Source organism: Trachurus trachurus (genome assembly GCF_905171665.1).
Source record: "Trachurus trachurus genome assembly, chromosome: 14".
NCBI classification, from domain to species: domain Eukaryota; kingdom Metazoa; phylum Chordata; class Actinopteri; order Carangiformes; family Carangidae; genus Trachurus; species Trachurus trachurus.
In genome coordinates, this window is record NC_139903.1 from 25920496 (window position 1) to 25945850 (window position 25355).

At 41.2% G+C, this 25355-nt stretch overlaps 4 protein-coding genes across 4 annotated transcripts; all 4 read right to left on the reverse strand.

Moving 5' to 3' along the window:
- Nucleotides 1-2745: 2745 nt before the first annotated feature.
- On the reverse strand, nucleotides 2746-6530 carry sumf2 (sulfatase modifying factor 2). The gene is made up of 9 exons (XM_083986570.1): nucleotides 6332-6530; nucleotides 6095-6242; nucleotides 5893-6007; nucleotides 4891-4935; nucleotides 4651-4801; nucleotides 4292-4347; nucleotides 3528-3612; nucleotides 3230-3371; nucleotides 2746-3125 (listed from the first exon to the last, which is right to left on the reverse strand). Exons 1-9 carry the CDS (start codon nucleotides 6384-6386, stop codon nucleotides 3029-3031), a joined length of 894 nt encoding a protein of 297 aa, XP_083842696.1. The 5' UTR covers nucleotides 6387-6530; the 3' UTR covers nucleotides 2746-3028.
- A 689-nt stretch (nucleotides 6531-7219) lies between these two features.
- cct6a (chaperonin containing TCP1, subunit 6A (zeta 1)) lies at nucleotides 7220-14352 on the reverse strand. The gene is made up of 13 exons (XM_083986851.1): nucleotides 14116-14352; nucleotides 13351-13414; nucleotides 12349-12483; nucleotides 12038-12211; nucleotides 11812-11915; nucleotides 11442-11712; nucleotides 10407-10489; nucleotides 10185-10281; nucleotides 9945-10092; nucleotides 8681-8814; nucleotides 8454-8556; nucleotides 7690-7762; nucleotides 7220-7595 (listed from the first exon to the last, which is right to left on the reverse strand). The coding sequence occupies exons 1-13, from the start codon at nucleotides 14250-14252 to the stop codon at nucleotides 7523-7525; spliced, it is 1596 nt and encodes a 531-aa protein (XP_083842977.1). The 5' UTR covers nucleotides 14253-14352; the 3' UTR covers nucleotides 7220-7522.
- A 1110-nt stretch (nucleotides 14353-15462) lies between these two features.
- LOC310997525 (protein NipSnap homolog 2-like) lies at nucleotides 15463-23046 on the reverse strand. The gene is made up of 10 exons (XM_083987248.1): nucleotides 22841-23046; nucleotides 21235-21362; nucleotides 21078-21123; nucleotides 20877-20971; nucleotides 19614-19684; nucleotides 18502-18642; nucleotides 18347-18378; nucleotides 17678-17772; nucleotides 17345-17428; nucleotides 15463-17068 (listed from the first exon to the last, which is right to left on the reverse strand). Exons 1-10 carry the CDS (start codon nucleotides 22930-22932, stop codon nucleotides 17004-17006), a joined length of 849 nt encoding a protein of 282 aa, XP_083843374.1. The 5' UTR covers nucleotides 22933-23046; the 3' UTR covers nucleotides 15463-17003.
- A 574-nt stretch (nucleotides 23047-23620) lies between these two features.
- On the reverse strand, nucleotides 23621-25217 carry mrps17 (mitochondrial ribosomal protein S17). Its single transcript, XM_083986169.1, has 3 exons — nucleotides 25119-25217; nucleotides 24424-24567; nucleotides 23621-24137 (listed from the first exon to the last, which is right to left on the reverse strand). Exons 2-3 carry the CDS (start codon nucleotides 24544-24546, stop codon nucleotides 23817-23819), a joined length of 444 nt encoding a protein of 147 aa, XP_083842295.1. The 5' UTR covers nucleotides 24547-24567; nucleotides 25119-25217; the 3' UTR covers nucleotides 23621-23816.
- Between the last annotated feature and the right edge of the window lie 138 nt (nucleotides 25218-25355).

Below are 25355 nucleotides of genomic sequence, written 5' to 3' on the forward strand. Positions count from 1 at the left end.
TTTTCCTGAACGGCGTGGAGTCTTCACAGGGACACGACATGACATGATGTGATGTCACCACAGGCTGCTGGCTTCACGTGGTCTGTCTGGCTTCTTCTTCCTCCTTTTCAAGCACTGCGCAAACACATGACGCGCAAACATACCAGAGCTGCAGGGCAACAAAAAGAAGGGGAGGGCTTTTCACCTTGTGGCACCGGCACATTGTTCAGGCTTGACGCAGATAACCCGACTTAGACTGGCAGTTTCATTCATAATCAAGGGTAATTTAACAAAGACAAGTTGATGCTTATAAAAATAAGCCAGAGTGAAAAAACCACAACATAAGTCACTGGTTTATTTTTAGAATACAAATGCTATGGGGAAAATACAGGCAGTCTTTCCTCCTAGTTGGGTAATTTTTTGGTAACAAACGTCCTACATACATGATCAGTGATGAGTCATTGGCACATCCTGTTTATAACTGAATACTGGCTGGTGCCTGGCAGTTGGTTTAATTCATTATTCACAGACAGATGGGAGATGATTTGATTTGAAGGCAGCAGATAAAAGCACAACGACAGAGCCGTACCACAATTATCAAACATCTTACTGTCAATTAAACAAAATGTTTCCTGCTCATTTCCTCACCACGGTGTTCCGCCAGTTTTACATCGTCTGACTACTGAAATTGCTCTCTGTAATGTGATGCTGTGTCACGGTGGTTCACAGTTGTGATGTGTGGAAATAAAGCCTCAACTTTGCATAATGTCCCATAATTATTTGTGCTCTATCCTCTGGACCCACAGAGCGTCATAGTCATATTGCTGCATGCTGATTGGTTCTCTGTTCTCCATCATTACCTTCAATATTGTACATAGTATTCTGGGACCTGCCAAATCAAAGTATGTACAGTAACAAACCTTGCCTGTTCCACTACTCTGGGATCACATGCTGTTGTGTTGTTACTCTTATGTGGTGCAGACGTATCATTAAAGGGGACATATTATGGAAATATCCCTTTTTGAAGGGTCTTTAACATATATTTGGGTGTTTGTCTTCCCGCCCCCAAAATGTGAGAATTAACAAAAAAAGCTGTTCCCTCAGTTGTCTTCCAGTGATGTAACTAGTTTTTACCAGTAGAAGGGGCGGGGCGAGGCAAGCAGTGGTTCATTTGCATTTAAAGGGGCAGACACTGAAAGCAGCCGTTATGAATAGGGCTGTTTAGAGAAGATGAAAAGAGCTGTGATGTTTGATCCTTGGGGTATTTTGACCAAAACATGTCACAGACATGTCTTTAAGACACCTGGGAACCATTTTAATTTGTGGAAAGGGGGCATAATGTGTCTCCTTTAAGTGATTTAGTCAATCTATTATTCTACCCCCAAGGTTGGGCTGCAACAGTAATTAATGCTGTAATGTGTGATCATGTGATGGACTATTTTTTCAGCTGCGAAGTGCAAACACTGAAAATAAACAGTGTAGCATGACAATCCCTGGTAAAACAGAGAAATTACTACTTACAGCTGTGACTTTACTATTGTTGACCTAATGTAGCAAAACTGCCAGCAGAGATAACCATACTTATCAAGAGTAGGTTTGCAGTACCAAGTGGTTTATGTGTAAGAAATATTTTGACTAAATAAGTAATAGTAAAGTATTTATCATTTGTGAGCTTTAGAGGTGGTGGCAGTTGAATGTTGCAGTTGGACAGAGCCAGTTTCAATGTCTCCACATGTCCAAACTGTATGTTACACTAAAATCCCTCTAATTTCATTGTATTTTTCTTTTTCAGTACACGTTTAAATATAAATATTTGGTTAACAAATCAAATATATTATGGAATACGCTCACATTATATGGCTACACTTTGTTGAGAAACTGTGCTTCATGTGAACTGTGGAGGAGCTCAGTGAGACATGGGGGTGTTCAGGGCTGCTCGGTGACGAGCGGTTAAAAGCATGTTGTCATGTTGACAATGCCTGATGCAGTGATGGCTGGTTTGCCTCCTGACTGTGCCGAACTGTACTGCGTGTCATCCCCCCATTCTCTCTCTCCACTTTCCTGTCACTCTCCACTATCCTGTCAATTAAAGGCAAAAATTCCCCCAAAATATCTTAAAAAAAACCCAAAACAAAACAAAGTAACATCAGGATGTTCAGATGCAGTGAGACAGACACAGAGCTGTGGAGCCAAGGTATAAATTGTTGTTATATAAACTGTCACACTGTGCTGCTGTTGTGTTTTGTTGTGTTACAAGAACAAAAGTGACAGTTCTGACGTTGCCATGTGAAAGTGTTTGACAATGTGTCGCTAATAAACAGTACACTGTGTGTTTGTGTGTGTGAGGTCATCTCCAGCACAGAGACGAGGCTCAGTCTGACAGCGGCTCTCCACTCAGACAAACGCTTATAGAAACACTTTATCTGTGGTGTTTAACAGACTCAGTGGGCTCCACCGGCCACTCGCCATGAGAAAGTAAACAAAAAGACAAAGACAGGATTAGAGGAGCCCGTCACTAAACCAACAGACCAATTTACTCTCCAGTCACATAAAACAACAACAAAAGATGGATCCCAGCATGTGGAGGGACAAACACCAGCACTGACAGTCCTAACTGTCCTACTTCTTCCATCCAGTCAATAAACTGTGTCTGTTCCAGTATCTTTTTGATTATTAGTCTAGTGTGCGCTACAACGTTATTAAAAAAGGAGAGGAGACGTTTAGTGAAAAAAACTTCATTTATTTGTTAATGCTATCTATCTGGAATGTTTTTTTTGTTTGTCCTTTATCAAATTCAATAAAAACAAATCTACGCTCTCCACAGGAGAAAGTTTGTTCCTACAATCTGTTAGTATCATCGTTCATTCATCTTTAATCTTAGTCATTAAGATTTCATTGGTCCATTACTGTCGTCCTGTTCTTTCATAGCTTCAAAGTCATTAGATCCATTAATAATCCATCAATAATCCATCCATTATTAACACCTGGGTCAAACAAACACTTGATCCAAATGAACACTACTGTCCTTAATATTCCTGTTTGTCTGTTGCTACAGCTCTGGTTTGTCCTTCTTCTTCTCTTGTCCGTTGTTGGCGACACACCTGAAGCCCAGGTTATCGGAGGCGGAGTCAGGAGTGTTGCCCATCCTGCAGGACACACAATCACAACCCTCAGGACTACTGCCCTGTTGCTATGTAGAGTCTCTAAACAGTGTTTGTGTGTTTTTTTTTATTATTATTCATTAACCTACCTGGTTGTGACTCGAGCTTTGTGATTGGCTGAACCGTCCACCGTGTCGATCCAGGAGGCGCCACGCAGGACAAACATTGGCTGTGCTCCAGGAAAGGGCGTGGATGTCCATTCCCATGTGTTTCCCATCATGTCGTACAGCCCTGCAGGCACAAGCAACTTCATATATGGTCTTATCTTCTATAAAAATAAAGGCATTCTTATACTATCAAGAAGTCTGCAGCAAAAATAACTTTTCATTTAGATCTCTTTTACAGCGCAGTGTTTATAATATTGACAGTTTCACAAAGGTCAGATACCATAGCTGTTCTGAGGGGGAAATGCTGTGACAGGAGAGACGCCATGGTAACCATCCTCTGCAGCGTCTCCATCTGGAAACGATCCCTATGATACAGACAAGAAACACCAGCTAGTTATTACAAAGCACAACTACAAAGCGACAAATGTTTCAGGAACTCACTTCTTCTCATGACTTCAGCGACACAACTGAACATTTTAACTGTAATTTCAGAACCAATTAGGAAACAAGCACAGCACTGACTTTAATGGGAACTACAGCAATTAACTATCACACCTAAACCATGGTTCTGCTGTGCTGTTTGGCTTTCACCACATACTCAGTCCCTGCTCGGTGACAAATCATTAACCCTGTCCTGCCTGCTGTGAAGGAAAATGGTGCTTGCTCCTTTTTTGTCTTTGCTGATGCCTGAGAGACTGAACAGAGAACGTAGATAAAAAATTCAATAAGAAATTTGTTGCCCACTGATTTAAACTTTTTTTGTGTGTGTGTGTGTGTTTTACTAGAGTGACCCCTGCTTTTGACCACACCATGGTCTGTTTTAAAACAACACAATTACATTTAGATATGGGTCTTATATAACTCAAACCTAAGAAAATCCAATCATCTTATGTAGACATGAATGGAAAACTATCACATGATGATGATAGCAGTTTTTTTTTTTACAGAAACATTGCAGTGAATCTCTTGTTACTGCTTCCTATGAGGATTACTACACTATACTGTGCTAATGCTCATGCATATGCATTACTGTAGTCGTCTGACCTGCCACAGGTTGGTTCTGTTGGCCTGGAACTTGTTTCCCCATGGATAGGTCCGACCTGAAACACAACAGACAGGGAGGAGATAAGAGCACAGAAAATTAAATACAAATTATTATTATTATTATCATATAATTATTGAGTTAGGTGGTCATGGAAACTAATTCCTCTCTCTCCACTTTTACTTGTGAAGACATGAAGACATTGATGGAGGTCAAAGGCCGATACAAACTAACTGTCAAAAGTGTACAAAGCTATATTATTATAATAGTTATTATACTAACCCACATGCAGTATATTATAGTTCTGGACCCCACATAATATTCTACACATTCTATATTCAGTGTATATTAAACAGTGTACCTTGCAGCCCCCCACGTGCAGCCCACTCCCACTCCTCCTCAGTGGGCAGTCTCTGTCCCCTCCACTGGCAGAAGGCCTGAGCATCATTCCAGCTCACCTGAACCACCGGGAAGTCCAGGCGCTCCCGAATGCCTGACCCTGGCCCTGCAGGCTGAGGGACAGGTGAATGAGGCATGATGGAAAAGACAGAATATGGTGGGGGGGGAAAATACAAGTCCAAGGCAAAACACAGGGTCTCACCTGTCTCCAAAACACCCGCTCTACAGGCAGCCACCAGGGAGCAGACTGGATGGGAAACAGTGAGGTCAAAGTGGAGGTTATTCACAAGGCAAAGCGCTTCACAGTTTTGGAAAAACAGTGGAGGTTTACAAGCACAGAGGCAAACAGCTGTTCTCTAACAGACAGGTTGACTGGTGGCATCAGTGTAGAAGTAACGGTGTGTAGCCCTTTAACACTGCCCAATGTTAAGTGATTTTCAACCTTGGGGTCGGGACCCCACATGGGGTCGCCTGAAATGTCTAGTAATTTTTTTTTTCAACTAATTATTATTCTTTTTTAAATTATGATAAAAAAACACCACACACAATCTTAAACAATTGTATCTATACTTTCACTTTCTCAAATATAAATCGAGTTAAATCGAATTAAAATGCAGCATATAAAACGGCCGCGATCACGTGACTGCACATGATCGCGGGGTTGCCAAGAATTTGTGATGTCACGAGCCAAAACAGCCCAGGGATATTGAGCTTTCTAGTGGCCTATTTGTTTTGGAGGTTTAACAGGAGTTTGCATCTTGTGGTGGATCCTCTGAGATCACAGGTATAAAGACTTCTCTTGATGGTTGACGAGGAAATGTGCCCCCCTAAACCCTGGAGAGAAATTTAACTCGATGTGCAGTCACGTCTTCACCGTACAAATGATTTGTGTTCTGTGGTCTTCAAGGTTATTTTTCCTCCTGTAGTTCCTCTGTACACACGCATCTTTATATCCCTTCATTAATGCAATGCAGTTACCTTAGACTTATCATTGCAACTTGGACGGTATATGTGTGATGTGTTGAAAAGATGCATCTAAAATTATTTCAGTAGATGCAACCCACTCAAATTACAGTTGGCAGTTTAAGATAGTATATATTATTATTACCTAAAATTGAATGTGTTGTAACACAGAGAGGACTGTTGTATATTGCACATTGGTTTCAGCTTCATCCTGTGATTAGAGCAGAAAACCTCCCAGTACCTCAATCTTCTGTGTGACTTTGCTCTTCAGCTCCTCGGACACAAAGTCCTGAAACACAAAACTCCAGCCAAAGGTCTCAGCTTCAGTTTTGTACTTCTGTGCTCTCACAAAGTCTCTGTGGAGAATGGAGACGGCACCAGTGACTTTAGAATAATATTTCAACATATCATCCATAATTTTATCAAGTATAAATATTTACTACCTGAAATCCGCATTAGTGACAGGATATTTGTCCATTTTAAAAGGCGCCACTGTGACCTCCTTGGTGTGTGACTCTCCATCTCTCCCGTCAGCTGCTCTGGTTCCCATCAACATCTTTCCTCCTGGTATATTCAGCATCTCATCTGCTGCTGTGTGTCAGTGTGGATCAGTGTCACATGTTAATATGGATTCATTCTCGTTGGTCTGATCAGAAACACAAAGGAGAGTGACTTCTTACCTGCAGCTGACAGTAAACACACAGCAGAGATCCAGCACGCGACAATCACGTTCATCTTCAACACGCCGGTCTGAGCCAACGCTCAGTCACACAACACAACTAGATATAAAGTCTGTTACACATAACAGTGCCAGAGACCTGGCAGCGACAGCTCCTAAACTTCAATGTGAAGTACACATTGTTCTCCTTTTGCTGTCGGACACATTTCGTGGTCGCAACGGAGGTGGTGCAACGATCATTAGGGTCCGTGTGGAAGTAGAAGGGAAGGTTCCGCCTTTTTTAAAATATTTTTTAAAGGGTTCGTTTCTCGACTTGAATGTTTTGTGTTATGTCCGTTTTACATTTGAAAAGAGAAGGAAAAAAGATCATGAACCTTTGTCAAAGAAACCATTACCTTTGGATTGAACTGACATGTTATAAAATGCAATCAGCAGGGCATATTAGGATGCACAATATCAGGCTAAACAGTCACACTTCGTTTTCAACATTGAAGAAAGCAATTTGGATTACAGATGCATCAGTCTGAGAGTTGCATAAAGTCAAAGCTAACATCTATAGCTGCTCTCAACAGATATTTCATGAGTTTATTCTGTAAGTTTTCTGTGTAACTTGATCTGTAAATTAATGCTCATACTTCTAATAGAGTATGTAAATATTTAATATTTTAAATATTTTTTTTTTGCTTAGAGCGTAGCAGTAGCAGAAAACACTTGGTAGCATAAGCGTTGTATTTCTGTAAATGCACTCGTTTCACCACTAGTTGTGTCATTGTTTTAGTGTGGATATGGTTCATAACATACATACATCATGTACATGCATTCTTCTAAGCAGAGGATATTTTGATCAATTCACTCTTCACAGAAAAAAAAATTCAATCAACTCTTTCAGGAGCCAAGAAAACCTTTAATGGGTAGAAACAGAACTGAGTGGCAGAGGTCAGTGCTTTGAACAAAATCTCATAAATAAACCAATCAGAGAGGCGTTGACAAATCCATGAAAAAGAAGACCATGACTAGCATAACAATGGTTTCTGACGGACGCTGGGATGGATGCCGCAGTGTTGACAGCAGGCTGTCCATCAGACTGGGGTGCTTCAGAGTGCCAGGAGCGGGAACACGTTGACTCGACCATCAAGGTAAACAACTATCCCTGTGAGTATGAAAAAACGATTGCAGCTTCTTCTGTTGACCTTTAACCTTTGAGAGAAGACATTCCAGCTCGCATGATCTCATCCACCAACAAGATGTTGCTGGCGATGACCGTGCTGTGAAGAGAAGCAGACAAATGTGTTGATGAGGAGATGAAGAACAAAGACAACGGTAAATAATCCACTACTCCTGTGAGAAGAGTCATCTCACCATGAATGGAGGAGCTGTTTCTTCACGCTGTAATTGTCCCATACACCTGCGTCGCCGGCCACCATGGGTTCCCCTGAAAGACAACAGGTTTTCATTAGATAAGGTAAAACCAGCTCTGTGAACATGAAGGGTAGTTTATTTTTTTTATTTACAACAGTAGGCACTTTAAAAATAGCACTTTATGACAGATACTGCCTGATAATGCACTTTAGTGAATCTCAAATTGCAATTAGGACATTTACTGTCAGATAAACACACTTTAAGATCTCTCCATTTTTTGTTCCTTCCCACTAATGTAACCATTGTGTGATATATTGTATTTGTACTATGCTTATCGTTTGTTTTGTTTTGGTCTTAATGTAATTTCATTTGTGGACCATGGGACTACAGATGGAAAGTAGCTCTCATAATGTTTTGTATGTTCATGAATATGCAGAGTTAATTACAAATAAAGAATCATTTAAATTAAAGGTGTAATAAAGATAAACATTCCTACAATATTAATCTTAAACTCTAATTAGCACAAAAAGACAACCAGAGCTGTGCAGGAGTAGGACAGTTCATGTTCCTTTGTCATATGAGGCAGGTGAATTTACAACAAACTGTTTTTACTGTCCAGTTGTTGTGATTGGCGACAGGTGAGTCATTTTCTAATGTAATGCAGCTGGACATCAGTACGACAGTGTGTAGGCTACATGATGTTTTGTAAGTGTCTTGGAACAGGCAGAGGGAAAACATATGTAACAGCGTGCTGTGGTTCTGACCTGTGCTGAGGTCCACTCCGACCAGCTGACCAGACTCTTTGTACTCCGTCTGCAGCTTCAGCACAGTCTCCTGTGGGTCGTAGCCAGAGTTCTGGGCCAAAACCTACAAAAGAAGATGATAATTCATCATCTTAATACAAACAGACAACAAATCAGCTTAAATATTTTTCTTAGGTTCGGTAGAGGACCGGGGATGACATCAGCAGCACAACAGGGGAGTCTCTCACCTTGGGGATGACGAGCAGAGCGTCTGCGAATGCCTGGACTCCCAGCTGGGCTCTGCCTTTCACATTGGGTTTGTGTTTTACCAGAGCGTCTGCCACTGCCACCTCCAACGCACCTGCACCAGACACAACGCTACCTGAAGAGGAAGAGATGAAAAGAGGCTCATCAGAGAAACAAAAGGAGGAATCCCTTAGCACAGTAAGACACAGTGGGAGCAGCACCGATGAAATGACACTTTAGTGAGTTTGTTCTGATCAGCTGAATACATGTAGGAGGGACTGAAACTCTCCTAATGCAGAGGAAGAAGACCAGAGTCACTGTAGCACAGACATGAGAGGCCAGGGAGAGCCACGGTGTGAGCACCCTTGGGTGTTCGCTGTGCAAATGAGACCAACTGCACTTTAGTAAAGACGATATGAACTCATCTTGACTTCAGATATTAGATAAGAGATGAAGAGGACAAAGATAAATGAATGGGTTAAGTTAAGGATGGGTTGTTAATTTGGTTATTGACTATAAATCTAGAGTTAAAGGAAAAGTGCAAATAAAATGTTGATGGCAAAACAAACCAAATATCTATTAGTACAATAATGTTGAGGCTATTGTCCTCACTGCAGGCGGCCCCGGTTCAAATCCCGCATTGGGCCGCCCTTTCCTGCATGTTTGTTTGTATGTTTATTAGATCCCCATTAGCTGCTGTGCAAGACAGCAGCTATTCTTCGTGGGGTCAAAACATCTTACAAACATTTCTGTTTCAGAATTTAACACAGAACATTATAATTCATACAGTGGACAGCAGCAACACAAAACATAAAAAAGCTCACATCTCATTTACAAACTATAAACAAAGAAACAGAAATCATGCATTATTTGTGACATGCAACCGTCTCTGACGGTCAAAGAGTCACTCCTTGTAAAAATAAATACATCTTTAGTCCCCGTTCAAAAGAGGCTGCACTACCCTCTCGCATCAAAAATCTCAGCAGAGAATTCCATGCAGCCATCGCTCTATAATAAACTGTTTTTTGTTTTGCATTTGTTCTACATGGGGGCAACAAGAAACGACCTTCTGAAGACTGCCGTGTAGAGTAGTTATGACTTTCGGAAAATAACACTAATTTATTATAAAAAATTACTGTCAATTAATGTCATTCCCCCTCTCTGCCTCCACATTTCCTGCCTCTCTCTCTCCACTGTAATATCAATTAAAGGCAGTTGAGATGAAATAGAGGACAAGTCACAGCTTCAGGTTGATTCGTGTCTTACCGTCCTCGATGGCGTTCTTCACTGCCCTCAGACCGTCCCTGACAGCATCTTTGATCTGTGTGAGGGTGTGTTTGTTGGGGCCCTTCACCAGCAGGGTGACTGAACGAGGGTTCCCACACTTCTCGATGAATGTGTACTTCTCCTCGCCCTGCAAACAGGTTTGGGGACAGTTAACAGCTCTGCCTCATCATTTATAGAACAAATAAACACACAAACAGGCTGAGAGAGGTAAACACTCACCAGTGTGTACTCGTAAACCAACCCAGCTTCTCCCAAACACTCAGATGTGAGGTCATCAACTGAATTCATGGCGATGCCGCCGCAAGCGAGGGTGAGCCTGCCAATGGAAGAACACACTGTTGTTGCTTTTTGTTTTCCCTTCTTTTAGAGAAAGTAGAAAACCACATTTCCACTGTACAGAAAAAGCCACTTAAATCATCAGAGAGAAAATATCTTCATTACCTCTCCATGTTCCTCCTCTTCGCCCTGCGCAGGGCCACGATGCCTTCCTTGGCGAGGGCGTCCAGGGAGAACGGGTCGATACCCTACATGACGGAGAAATCACAGCGAGGAGATCAAACTTCCATTCAGGATGATCAACGACTCACTTGTGTGCTCATGTCAGACTCAAGAGATGTGAAGATTATTCTGATCCGCTGAATACATGTAGGAGAGGAGTGGGCTCTCCCAATGCAGAGGTACAGATCAGATTTACTGTTGCACAGTCAGCAAGTGACCGGGGAGAGCCACGTTGGCATCCCTGGGTGTTCACTGTGCACATTGTGGGACTGCAGCTCATCGTGAAAAAAGTGTGTGACTTGAGTGAATTCCTGAGAAACTTAATGTAAAATCAGATGAGTCACTCCGACATAACATCGACTAAAATGAGTCGATGCTGCCAGAACAGTTGATCATTTTTCTCCTAACCTGACAAACCAAACAAAAACCCAACCAGGGACTAAATGAGCTCTTGGCTCCGGTCTCCTGTGGTGCTTTATTTCTGTTGGATGTGAAAGGTAATTTGGGTCTAAAGAGCTTCATGACACCAGCTCATCTGACAATCTGACTCTCTGCCCTCCAGAGACGTCTCAATGTGCAACTATGGACGGATCTGTGCTGCTTCAAAAACTGAACTGGCTCTAGTTTTATCTAGATTTTCCATTCATTTACTGAAATCCTTCACTTCACACATGATTCTTTTATTATCTTGTTCCCTTTTTTCTCCCCATTTCTCTATATTTGCTGTTTTAAAGCCCTTTCTGAAATTTAAAGGGATAGTTCAACAGTCTTGGCCCATTTCCATAATCCCTATAGTCATAGCAGTAGGTTTGTTACCTTTAATTGTCAGCGCAAGCTATTTTTAGAACAGCGGAGCAGAGCCGCGAGCTGCTCAGAGCTACGCTACGGAGGCTATCCCTACTCTCCCCACCATCCCTTTAAGTGAGTTAATATATCTATCCATGCAAGTCTCCAGCAGTCCATCATCTTCAGTCCTACCTTCTGGTTAATGACGACAAATCCCTTCTCCCCGTTGGGACAGACTTTGTTCTTCAGGGCGATGATCTTCTGCACACGATCCTCGATAAACTTCCTCTCTGCAGCCACAAGCTTCTCCCTCTCGCCTGCGCTCTTGTAGAAGAAGCCAGAGTTGACCTCCGTCTTTTCGTACTCCAAAGACACGTTGCAGGTCAGCACATAGGCGTCCTCCACCCTCTTCTTCATGTCTGGATGCCGGGCACCGTGGTCCAACACCAAACCTCTGATCAGCCTGAGGGACAGAGGAAAGAAAACAACCTTCAGATGTCTGGGCATCACCATCGGTAGAGGGATTAAATGCCTGTTGCTCGAAGTTTGTCTTGAAACTCACTGTGTGTCGCAGTCAGTCTTGTGCTTCATCTCCATGATTTCCACCATGTACAGGTCAATGGGTTCATTGGGTTTAGCGATAGCCAGCACAGCATCGACTACAGCCTGCAGACACACACACAAAGCAGTTAATTCACAGAATAATCACACAAAGTAACAGGGAAGTCAGTGCAGCGGAATAGGAATATTCCCATCTGACAACTGGGCTCGATTCCCTGGTGTCTTACTTCAGTGAGCAGATCTGCCAGCTCTGCGTGGACCTTAGTTCTGAGGGAAGTGCGTGCAACATTGATGAGGGTCTCTCTGTCCATTTCCTGCGTCACCTTCAACTCTTCCAGAACAGCCAAGGCTTTCTCTTTGGCCGCCTCGAAGCCCTCAGCAATGATTCTTGGGTGAAGACCCTGCAGCAGGAAATCACAGTGAGTTATAGAAAGAAATGTATCCAGGTCTAAATAGTGAATCCACATGAGAAGTTAGGTTTAGAAAACAAAACATTCACAATAGTACTAAGAATGACTTGGCAGTTTTTCTTGTTTACCTCTGACACGTAGAGGTCGGCCTGCTTCAGCAGCTCACCGATGATGAGGACATTGGAGGTTGTTCCGTCTCCTGTGATGTCATCCTGTGCCGTGGCAACCTTAGCGATCAGTGATGCTGTTGGGTGCTGAATTTGCTGAAAAGGGGAGAAAATGGTGCAAAAGCATCAGAACCAGGGCTGCTATTATGGTGGTTATGTCTCCTTCAATATCAGAAGAAGAGGAGCAAAGGGCTGCAACTTATGATTATCTGCAATAATCAATCATCCGCTGATCATTTCTCAAATTTTTTAATGTTAAAAAATTAGAAAAATGTAAATCAATTAAATGTAAGCATGTTATGTTGTTATGCAATACATAGCAGGCATAAAAATTTAGATCAATATATCCTGTGATCAATTAGTGGTTTTGTGGCCCAATATGTTAGGAATAATACATGTTTGATTCCTTCAACTGTCAAATACAAACGTTTTTTTTTTTAATTATAACAAAAGCAGAAATACTCCAAAAAATGTTTTCACAAGTAGCAAACAGGACCTTGTCTGCATTCATTCATTTGAGACAGGAAACAGCCTTCAATTCATTACCCCAAGAGGGAAACTTGAATTGCAATCAGTCAAAGACTGAAAGTTAAAATTGGCTGTTTTTGGCACCTGAGGCATTAGCAACCAGCATTATAATGTTCTCTGTGAGGGAGCATGTTTGTTTGACCCAGTACCTTAAAATAATTATACTTTTTCTGTATTTTTACAATGAAAAATGGAAAATTAATACTGAAACAGATTTGTGAAGCAATATTTACTAAATCCTAGCAACACAAAAACAATTGTATTGTTTTGCACATCATTTAGCCATAAGATGTGCCAGCAGTTTTGGTAGCATCTCCACACACACTTACAAATTATGTAATGGGTGTGGCCACTTTATGACAGTGAAGAAAACAGTAGAAATGAGCACAAGGGGATTATAAGGCAGTATAGTTTCACAGCTCAACGCTTCCTTACCATCTCGTGTAACAAGACATTGCCATCTTTGGTCAGCTTTATGTCTCCTGCCCCAGACACCAGCCTGAGGAGCAAACAGGCGGGGAAGGGTTAAAGTTGGCTGAGCAGAAACAAGGTATCTTCCCTGCAGCCTGCTGACAGCTACTTAACTGTACCGATGGTCAACAGATGGTCAGCGCAGGGGAGTATAATCAGACATGCATTGTGTATAAAGCCAGTTTAGTGTGTTGACTGACAGAAGCAGAGTCATTGCTAATATCTGTCTGCACTTCCTGTTATAATCCACCTGGGTGGGAGATAAAGTCGTGATGTCGCTTATCAGCCACACCGGTTGACGCTAAAATCATCACCGACTGCACCTTTTTCACGTCTGACGTTAAACTCATCAGTTTTAGCATTAGCATCCCCTGCTAACCGGCTGACAGCGACGTGCTAGCGCTAGCTGGGAGGTTAGCTCTCGTTAGCTCTCCGTCTGAGCGGATCAGGACGATGACTGGGCAGGGCAGCGTGCGCCGGGAACATCCGTTATCCGTTTAGCAACAGGAGGCCTCGGCGGGCTCAAACTGTGGTTTAGCACTTTAACACTACAATAACAAACCAGAGGAGGCTTTACGACTTAAATATCAACTTTAAAATATATGAATGTGTAACCAGGTGGCGATAGACTGGCTGGGCGATTACGCTGTTGCCGGTGAGTTGAGGCTAGCGCTAGCTGCTAGCGGCTAGCAGCACGCGTGCTGCACAAAGGGCTCCATCAGCACTCACATCTTCATGGTCCCCTTCGGTCCCAGGTTGCTCCTCAGCACGTCCTGAAGCCCCCGGGCGGCACTGATGTTAACCGCCAGGGCGGCCTGGGCCCTGGCCACCTCTGCTTTCGGGTTCAGAGCTTTCACGGCAGCCATGGCGAAGCAGCACAGCCAGCGAAGTAAAAGTAAAAAAGGTTCCGCCGGTGGTCCGCTGCACTGCTCGGGCTCGGCGCTAACGAAAGGGGAGTTCGTCTTCCAGAAGGCTCCACACGTGTTCTCGTGCTGCTTTAACGTAACCCGTCTGGGCTCGGACACCCCGATTGTTTGGGCACTTGGTATTTATTCAGACATTTAGGGTAGTTTATTTGTGTCATGGGCATAGCCTTGAACAATTATATCAGAACAGCTATGATACACTTATTAAATTTCAGTATGACTTACACATCTTTATCGCCTACAATTAGGCGACAAGTCCATAAACCCATTTATATTTGCATGAGAATCTTCACAAGAAATTAGTATCAAGATGTTTTGTTGTTGTTGTTGTTGTTTTAGATCATATTAATTACAAGATAGTAGAGAATACATGCAATGGCATGTGGTAAGCAGGTGCTGCCTCCATCCTGTTGATGGGTTTCAAGTTGTTGTTGCAAGGGAAGGCTCTTCTTCCTCTTGTCAGTCATATCTGGCAACACTGATCCACTGCACTAGTAACAAATTGTTACTTCAAAATAAAGATTTATAAAAAAAACAAACAAAAAAAAAACCTGTGCTTCATTTTGTTAAAACTATTCCTTGAGTGACTATTTGGATTCAAGACCTTCACTTGTGACGTTCCTACACATTTGCATCTTGTTTTTGTTGTTGTTTTAGGGTTAGGTTTATATATAGCTAGCTAGCTATTGTTTCGTGTATTAACAATGGGTTTTCTCTGCAGTCCTGGAGAGATAAAATGTTATAAATTATAATTTATTTGGTAAAATATTTAGGTTTATCAGATTTCCGACATACTGTGAAGGCAGCATCAGTTACACCCCAGACACGCGCTGATTGGCCAAGTTACGTCACTTCTCTGTTTCTTATAAGGAAATAGGGGATCTCGGATTTGTACTGTCTGTTTATAACAGGAAGTTTTTTTTAAACCAGTGCCTGTTTATTCCAAAACCAGACTGACAGCCAGGATAAGACGACAGCTGCTCCCAGGTTTGCTCCATAACAACTGGATCAATATCATTGGATTTGTTTTATTTTTTAGTGAGTCAAGATCAAGTTAAAAAGATCAAACTGCTGCAAGTCACAGTATCCAATACATGATGTACTGTATCATCACTTCATACAATAAACAAATGAATAAAAAGACGTTCACTTTTTTTTTACATTCTCATCAGAAGTTTAATTCAATATGTACAACTAATCTTATTAAAGCACTGCATTTCACATTTACCACACTGAGATATAACTCATCTCCTGTCCACTTGTTTATCATCATAAGATTTAGAATACCCCACTCCATTTACAGATACCACATTGACCATATCTCTGGCTTGGTCAATAAGCCCACTATGTATATCTATGATCATGACCATTAAAAATAAACATTAATCTCAGCACACTATCACTTGCTTGGCATTAATTCATTGCTTGATCCAGGATTGGCCAAAGCAGCCAGTGTACAGAGAGTTTGTGCTGAAGATACTGATTAGTTCTGCTGAAATCAAAAAAACATTTTCTAATCATTTATTTCAATCACCATGTCTCCGTCTCCACAGCAGAAAGAGCAAGAAGGGTTGTGAAAATTCAAGTTAGAAAAAGAATCTGGAGATGTGGTCAGTTTAATAAAGGAGACAGAGATGGGGAGAAAAGGCTCCTGACTCAGCACAATTTAACCCCCCACATCTGGACCGTTCACTAAACCAAACTCAGTCCTGGCCGGGCTGACACTCTGTGGTGCGTTTGTGAACTTCAGCATTAGTGCACCGTCACAACGTGTCATTATGAATCCTCTGACCCACCCAGCTGATTCAGAAACAAATTATTGGTGCACACAATAATCAGCTGACTGGGTCAAAGCCATGTAAACATAAAGTGGTATTTAGTGGAGGAGTGGATACCTGGTGAACTTCTTACTGAACATAAAGCTAGAGTCTGAGGCCCTACAACACGGGGCACGGTCTCTGACAACCAGCTTCACTGTCAATCATAAAACACTGATTTGTAAACAGCACACTCCTTTTTTTGTAAAATGACCATCCCCTGTAACATTTCAAGAAGCTCGTCAAATTTCTGGATATCTGGGCTCAGTGTTTTCGTTGTGAGATACTGGAGGCAGTTACTTTTGCTTGAGTTGTAGTGCAACAGGGCGTCCAAGTCATTTTAGTTTTCTTGTGAAACACATTTGTATGAAAGACTTTGAGACATTTTCAGCCCCTGTGACCAGCACTAGAACTGCTAATCATTTCATTCATCTCCACTCCTGGTATCTCAACACTCAAACACTGATAAAGGAATTAATTAGATCATCATAAAAAAAAGAAAAGAAAAAGAAAAAAAGACAAACCTTCAAACCTTTTAAAACTGACCCTTCAAATGATAGAGACAGTGAAGAGGAGGAGTGTATCAAATTATATTTAGCCTACACACAGTGCATTGATAGATCAGTAACACAGTAACCGCAGTAACAGATACAGTTTTGGTGATAATCAATTTAACCTCAGCATCTGAAATAAGACTTTCTAGGACCACACAGAAAAGGGGAGTGAAGAAACAAACAAAAAGGAAACAAAAGCTAAAACACGTTGTTGTTACGCCGACATCCCTGGCAGTGCGCACACTCTGTTGGTTGTTTACGCTCTCTACAGATCAGTGTGATAGATGCAGTGGCTGTTGAGAGGTTCCCGCTGTTGGAGATTACTTCGTGGGCGAAGCCTTCATGGGAATCATTATCCTGGATTCCATGTGCTGAATGAGAGGGACTGTGGGAGAAGGAACACATTTAGCAAAAGGTTTCTATGTCAGGCTTTCATCAATTTGTTCAGAGTTCTGATTTGTAACACTGTTTTGATATTTCCCTTGAATGAAGATCTTTTATCCATCTGTAAATATCAGTGATAAACTCTTCCCAGTGTCACAATACTGTTTGTTCCAAGTCTTTGCATGTGTGACATAAAAACCTTAAATAACATTTTTGAAATAGTCTTGAGAAACATTAATTTTGAAGACATGATTTTAAAGACAGCAGAGGAAGTTACCTGTGTAATAAACAACCTCATCCCAGCCTTCACGCTGCCAGGCTGCATTTCTGGTGTCTTCTCTGGACTGGAGGTCTTTGTAAGCTAAAAGAAAATAAATTGTAAGGTTTCAATCACACATCACACCTACCGTTTTCACTCTTTATAAATTAGATCCAATAAATCCATGACCTTAATTACATTTCTTGAATAGTCACAGTGATTCTTAGTGGAGAAAATGTGGCTGAAGGAATTAATTTGTTTTCAAACACAGTAATGCCCTAATGTGGTAAACTCTTACTTCAGTGTGTATATTCTCCGGACACAGTTCATTAAACATAGAAAACTGCTCACCCCATAAGTGATGGACCGTGTAAAGGCTTCCGATCTGAGAGAAAAAGCCTCCCACCGCCTCCTGGTTCTGCTGGCGAATCTCAATAGCACGCGCCCTGAACAGCACAAAAGAGTTGTGTTAGAGGAGAGAAGAAACTCAACAAAAAGCCTGTTATTGAGGAGCGGCATTGATTAAATCACCAGTTTGAATTGTGGGTTTCAAAGTTCAAGGAGAGCGACATTCCCTGATATCCCAATTATTTCTTCATAATCAGATCGTCATATGTTGATGTTATATCTCAGAATTGTTTCAATCCTCCAAGGATGTTTGGTTTCATTACACCAACAGGCAAATTTCACGGTCATTAGACGTTTAATTAGCTATGCACATATATTAAATCCAGGATAAACAGGTTGATTATAGTTGAGATTTATACACTGTGTGTGATGCATCTAGTCATGTATTAGGAGTCATGCATAGATTTCATATACAGAAAGTACCGTCCACTCATATTCACCTGCTACAATCTGTAAAACCAATGAAAGAAGAAGTGAGGGACTTTTTAAATGATACGTAATTATGAAAACTACAAAATGAAGACAAAGCTTCTAAGCTTCTCAGATAAACTTCAAATATGAATCTAATTTAATGATTTTCTAATAATATGGTTTTAGTAAGTTATGTCTTACCAGTAGTTTCCCCACTCGATCATTGTCCCCGGCTGAGGTGAGCAAATGAAGAGAGAGAAGGGGAAAGTAAGTCGTTGGACTGTTTGCATCAGCACAGAACAACCATTTCCATGCAGAATGGGAGAAATGTGGTTTATGTGTAGCATCAGAGTTACCCTGAGTTGGTATGATCGGAGCTCATAGATGTTGGGTCCTGTACGAGGGACAGGTTCGTTCCAGAAACTGAACTCCAGCAGCAACTGGTTCCTACGAGACAGCAGCATCTTCCCTCTCTCTCTCCTGTAGTCCATGAACTCCTACACCAACGACACACAACAGGGACACGTTACTCAGTTGTATTATTACAGCCTTGTTTATATAGCGAGATCATAAAGTTAGCAACCAGATGTGACAAACATAAATCAACTCTTGTATTATTATCCTCCTGCAATACAAATTAGCACTTTACTGTACAATCCATGTTCACAATAGAATTTTAACATTGAGATCGAGATTGAGAGATTGAGATTGAGTCTGTATTGTTGTGCATTCTATTTTGTTGTTATCGTGGTTGTTGTTAGAAAGTTTTGTAATTTATTGTCCTTCCTCTTTTCTCTTCTCTTCCTGTCTTACACCTACCAAGAGATGGAAATTAGCCGTACGTACGCCTACAAACTCTTTTCATATGAACTTTTTTTTTTTTTTTTAAATGTTCATTAATATGCATTGTCCCATTTATTAAATAAATAAACTTGAAACTTGAATCTAACATCTGTAATGTAGGAAATCAGAGCTGTAATGTTAACAGTAAATTTACACGTCAAAAAACAGCCTTAATTTAAATAGTTGGTGCTCATTTTAATGAATAACATCAACAGTCAGGTGCAAGACAACCATAAAAGGGTTTAAATGTTCTTGTGATTTTACTTTAATTTTTAACAATTTCATGTTCTTGAAATAATAATAATTTATAAGTTAATGTTTGGAGACGTTTCAGGCCATTTGACTAAAAACAAACAATATAAAAAGATTAAACACAATACAACACTGATATGGTGAGATTGGGTCCATTTACTGCACTTTCCTCATTCACAGCATATTAGTGATTTGCTGTAAATAAAGTTGGCACCAAATTTCCACTCACACCAACCAGCTGAAACATCACAGATAAAGAAGACAGGGAGAAGAGAAAGTGGACAGTGCTGGTGGGGTCTAATCTGAGGGGTGCACTAGAGAGGGCGGCCCACTGGTCACCCGCTGCCAGTTAGCTAATCCAAGCACCCGTTACCTTATTCTGCCTGAGTTTGTTCATGACTTCGGTGAGAGCCGGGTATCCTCCCCGATATCTCCACAGGTGAACTAGAATAGAAGGAGCAGAAGAGCCAAAAATAATGCAGCTCTCAAATATACCTGGTGTATTTCTTCAGGCAAGAGATTTTCTCTAAGGCATAATTAATTATTTCTCTAGACGACCTGCGAAGTGGAGGGGCTATGATGAGATCCAGTTTCCAGATTCTGACCAAGGCTCAAACCAAAAAACTGGCTGATATAGTGATTAAATATCAACAATGAAAAGAAGATCAGGAAAAAAAAGATAATAAGGATGAACTCAGCACTACACAGAGTCAAACCCACCACAATGCAGAGTAATAACAAATAACTGACCCCAGTGACAAAAGTCCAAACTGAATGAGGATATTAATTATAAAAATGTCACATGACTAAGTGAAAGCTAAAACAAACCGTGTTTAGGAAACAAAGTCTGTCAGAGCACAGTGCTGTTGTTGTGTGCATGTTTTATTCATGCAGCCTTTTGGAGCTTATCCTGAATGCAGGTGCCAATATTACTGCGCAGTGACATTCGAGGCAGATTACAGCTGAGGAAGGACAAATGTCACCATTCAAACAAAATGGACAGCAGCCAGGAAAAGTGCAGCACAGTCGCAGCTAAAATTAACTGCAATATAAATGCTGTGCAAAGTGCAGGTTAGCGTCGCTGAAGGAGGAGCAACTGCAGTATTCTTGGAAAATCATTCAGAGAAAAACATGACACAGTTCAAAAAATCCTCAAAACCTCATTTTCTTTCCCAGCGGCTGCAGCAGACTAACTGTATCGTCGCCAAGTAACACAAGATGTTCCAGGAAAAGTGGTTTATTTGTGGAAGTGGTTCTATATAGTCCACCTTTAAACCCTCAGTCTGCCTTTATTCTTCCAATCTAATCAATTAATCATTTAGTTTATAAAACATCAGTCTTTTAATTGCTTCTTTTTTAAAACAAACCCTTCAATTTCATTTTTGAGGAAAACATGAACCCTCATATTGCAGATGAATCGTTCAGCATTTTTGCACCTGAATAATCAATTATTGTTGTCAATTCATATTCCGTTGATTGCTTTATCTCCTGGTCCTATTATTATTATTATTAACTCATGTTTTAACTTTTGATTTTTGAAGATTGTGGGGGGGTATCAGTCAGTTTAAGCAGATTTATCACTTGCATGTATGTACTTAGTGCCACCTATATAACATTGAGACATGCACGTTCTTACCTGCCTGATCCTGTTCTCCGTACCATGTGTTCCAGGTGCCCACAAGCTCACAAGGGTATTCAGAGTCAGCATGAATGGAAGGCAAAATTTTCTCACTGAGGACACACACACACACACACAACAAACAGATATGTAAATATGTACTGTAAACAATATCTGCAGTTTCCAAAACTAGAGCTTTGATCAGACACAGAGACTTACCATAGGTCGTTGTAATCATCAAGGCATTCAGGCTTGACATTGTGAACTGCAAAGACAGAACAAGACTTTAGTTGATAACACATCATCTAAATGAATTATTAAGATTATCTTACAGCGTTATCTGCTTCACCACTACCAGGTAGGAAACAATACATACACTGGATTTTGTACAGGTTGTGGTCTTCTTTCTTAGCGAGCAGATGAGAGTGAGCATCTTTTCTTGGGTCGACCTTTCTAACAAACAGAGACTTGAACCAGCTGTCTTCACGGTACGCCGAGAGGCTCCTGTGGTGGAATAAAAGAAACAAAACAACAGTTGGATAAAGCCACCATTTTGTCTGCCACGCAACAAAGAAATAAAAATACTGGCTAACCACAAACGCAGCACACAATTATGTAGCCTGTTCTCTATTACTGTAATTCTATTAAAGCGCTTTGGCTCCCCAGCTCATTTCTGGCCTGCTGACTAACCACAGTCAGGCCTCTCAGCTCATCAGTGGTGCTTTTTCTGCCTGTACCTGATCAAGTGGGAGCAAAACAACATTTCAAAAGCAAACTGAAAATATTTCAGTTTCTAAAGCAAATGGTAGTTACACTGAGTTGTTTCCTTGTAATCTCTTCCCTTCTGACTTATTGTTAATAGTATTTTTCATGTGTACAAAATCTTAGACTAGACTTATGTTTGAGGTAGTAGAGAAACATTATCTCCATTATGTTTTGTTAGTATTGGATACAATTCCTAAACTGGCCCATATACTGCTGATATAGTCATATTTTTAAGGTGTTCAACTAGTGACATAAGAATACAGTACAGATCAAAATATACGGTACCCCTAAACATACTACTGATGTACCTTTAATGTTAGGCACACTAGTTTCTCATAAAAAAAGTTGTGTAAAATCAGTTGGCTGAGATCAGTGGAAAATACACAAGGTAGCACTGTGCTGTTGTTAATCTCTGCAACAAAAAGCTAGTACACAGTACCTTTATAGACTCTCATTCTCATTCATTGTTTAGAAACCACAGCGACAGAGAAGGTAATAAGCTGTGCAGGCTGCACATAACCTGAGGATCAGTGCACACTAAGCAGCCTGACCACATGAGTAGCATTAAGTTTTATGAAAATAAACTTAATTTAAAAGTGCGAACACGCGCTTCAAGCAGTGATCACTTGTGTTTATCACGGGGCAGTTTGACAGCCGATGAAAGCATCGCAGCACTTTACATGGTGCGTTCAAGACTGTCACGTATGAGCATGTTTTCTAGAAATATCATGGTATTTTAGCCGATAATGTTTCACTACAGCTGGGTTCAGGGCACAGATCTGCCAGAACTGTGTCACTCACTGATCAAAACAAGTAGTGCGGTGCAGCGATTCGTTATGTTGACCTTGAAGTTATATTCAGTTTGTGACAAACACAAACTTGTGTTATATCTGCACATGGACACAATAACTGATTCGTCCCTCCCAAAAGTATGAAGCACGTGCGGATGAATGCAAACTCAAGTTGTTTCGCAACTTTCTAAATCGGGAGAGTAGTAATTAGCATTAGCGTAAAGTTAGCAGCTTCAGAGCTAGAGCTAGCTCGGGCTAACTGCGCTGCACCGGGACCTGAGCGGAGCCGACGTCCGCAGGTTAGCGTTAGCTTAGCCCCTTAGCATACCGGACCATGTCATTGGTGCCGACTCTACCGACTACTAACACGTTTTATGTCACATTTCCACACGCGCACCGACAATTTCCCACTTGCACAAGTCTAACCTTACGACAAACGTGACCTGTCCGCCCGCCGGGAGCCCGTGTCTGGTCTGTGCGAGGCCGGTGCCCACTCTCTGAAGGACTCTGGTCGCCATGTTTCCCCTGAAAGCTGCTGTCAGTCAGTCGGTCAGGTTGTGTGACTCGGGCTGCTCCCGCAGGAGCTGACGTTACTTACAACAACGTAACCCCGAGCACCTGAATCCCTGCACATTGTGTAGTTAATCTTACATACTGACGGTCGGGTGATAATGTACACGGAGTGGTTTAAAATAACTGCAGGGGATTATGCATATCATAAACTCTTGATTTCCACCTGCTCCTGATCAACGGAGTTGACAAATGACAACACTCTTTGATCAAGTTGTCTCTTCCCTTTGCAGGATTTGAACTCATAATACTAAAGCACAAGTCTGCTGATATTCTCCGTTTTCTTTCCACGGAATAAAACTGAGTCTGTTTTTTCTGAATATTAGTTACACAACTCTCAAAAGAAGAAACAAAATACTATTTTCATAAACCCATGCACATTTCAATGAAATGATTAACTAGCGGACAGATCCACTTTCTATCAAACATGTCTTGATAAATTATCGAAAGCTGAATACAAAGCCATAGTAAAACATCAAGTAAAGGCTGTGCCAGTGACTGATATTGATTGAAATATGCATTGACATATGTATCCTATACAGAAGATAAGAGTTGTGCTGTGGGTTTTATTAAGACTTTGTCATATCTTTCAAAAATAGATCTCATGACTGAGAGCAGAAACAGTCACCATGCATGCATGTTTATCATTTTATTGTAAATTCCTCAAAGATGTGTCATCAATTCAAGCCTCCTGTACAGGCAGCGAGGAAAATACACATATATTATACGACAAGATTACTGATTTATAAACTTATATTTACATGAACACCGGAAACAGAAACATGTGTTTGCGCTAACATTACTACACAGAAGAGCAGCGTTTTGTTTTCTGTCAAGGAGCTGGAGTTTGTGCTGGCGAGGATTCGGCTCCACTGGAAGCCGCGGTGATGTTGAGCTCCTTCAGTTTTTCTGTCAACGTCGTCTCCTCCAAACTGACTGGGAGGTCAGCCAGGGGCTCCACAAACTCAGTTCCTGCAACCCTCTTTCCAGTCAGTGGGTCGACCACCCGACCCACTTTATGAACCACCTCAGCCAGTTCATGCTTCACGTGTTTGGACCTGGCCTCGGGCAGAGCCTTGAGAAGGACAATGTCTCCCACAGTGCACTGTTGCAACGCATCATGGGCGAAGTACGTCTTCCTCTTGTTGTAGTACTATGGGGAAGAAAATATATCATGAGACTTTTTTTAAATATACATAGACAGTGCACAGTAGTCAGCTCACAACTGTAGCTGTTGTTTAGGATTTTTATTAGCTGAAAATATCTTCATACAACATGTATGTAATGTTGTTTGTTGTTTAACTTCTTGGTCACCTTTTTTGTGTGGTACAACACACACTGATAAAGTGAAGTTTATGTTTAGCATAAATAGCATTTCCTAAACTTGACACTGAAAAAAGACTTGTTTTGGAGCAGCATGTAAGTGCTTTAAGGTTCACCTTGAGCAGGTAAGGGTCCAGCACCAGCCTTGTGACTCGCACTTTAGCAGTTTTTTCCATCTTGGTCCCAATAACCCTGCCGATGATCCATTTGGCATGAACCGATGCCTGCTTGACCGACATGCTGGAAAGTGTGATCCAACCCTGCAGCAAAGAGGAACAACAACAACAAAAAAATCATCCACAGCTTCTTTTGCAAGTCAAACTTTTAATTACATATAAATGACAATACCAGAACATAATAAAAGCTCCTTATTACAAGTGGATACAGGCTAATAAGAAATTCTTCCTTTTCAGACAAATGTAGTCAAGTAAAAACACAGCAATTCCATCTGAATCGTGATGTGGAAGTAATATTAAATGGGAAACTCAAGTGCATGTACGTTACAATGTAACGTAGCTTAACTACAGTACTTTACTTATTACCACTGTCTCCTGTAGCTCTCGACCTAACTGTAGGACCTATAAGTACCAGCATAAGTATGAACCGGTATGAACGCACACTTTACAGGGACGCTGACAGTAACATTATGTGTTATGAATAAGAGGATGACATGTGAAGACAAACAGCAGCTACATGTAGCATTTAGCTTCCTAAACAAATTCAGTCAAAAGCAGCAGTTAAACTTTGCACTGACTTCATTTAACATGAACGTGGATTAACGCCGAAGGCAGGAAGAGAAAAATAAACTCACCGACACTTGAAGAAGGAAAAATCAAAAACAGAAAGGTCAAAATCTGTCTCACTGACGGTGCCTCTCCATGCTGCTGAGGTCGGCTTGTTTTGATGACGTAAACTACGGATAGTAACGAGGTTCAGAGTGTGGATTGAAGGGACTGCGCTTTTTCTCATCAATCGGTGATGATGAGTGTGATTTTTTTTCTTTCTGGCAAGAAATGTATAATATTTTTTTTCGATCACACTAATTCCA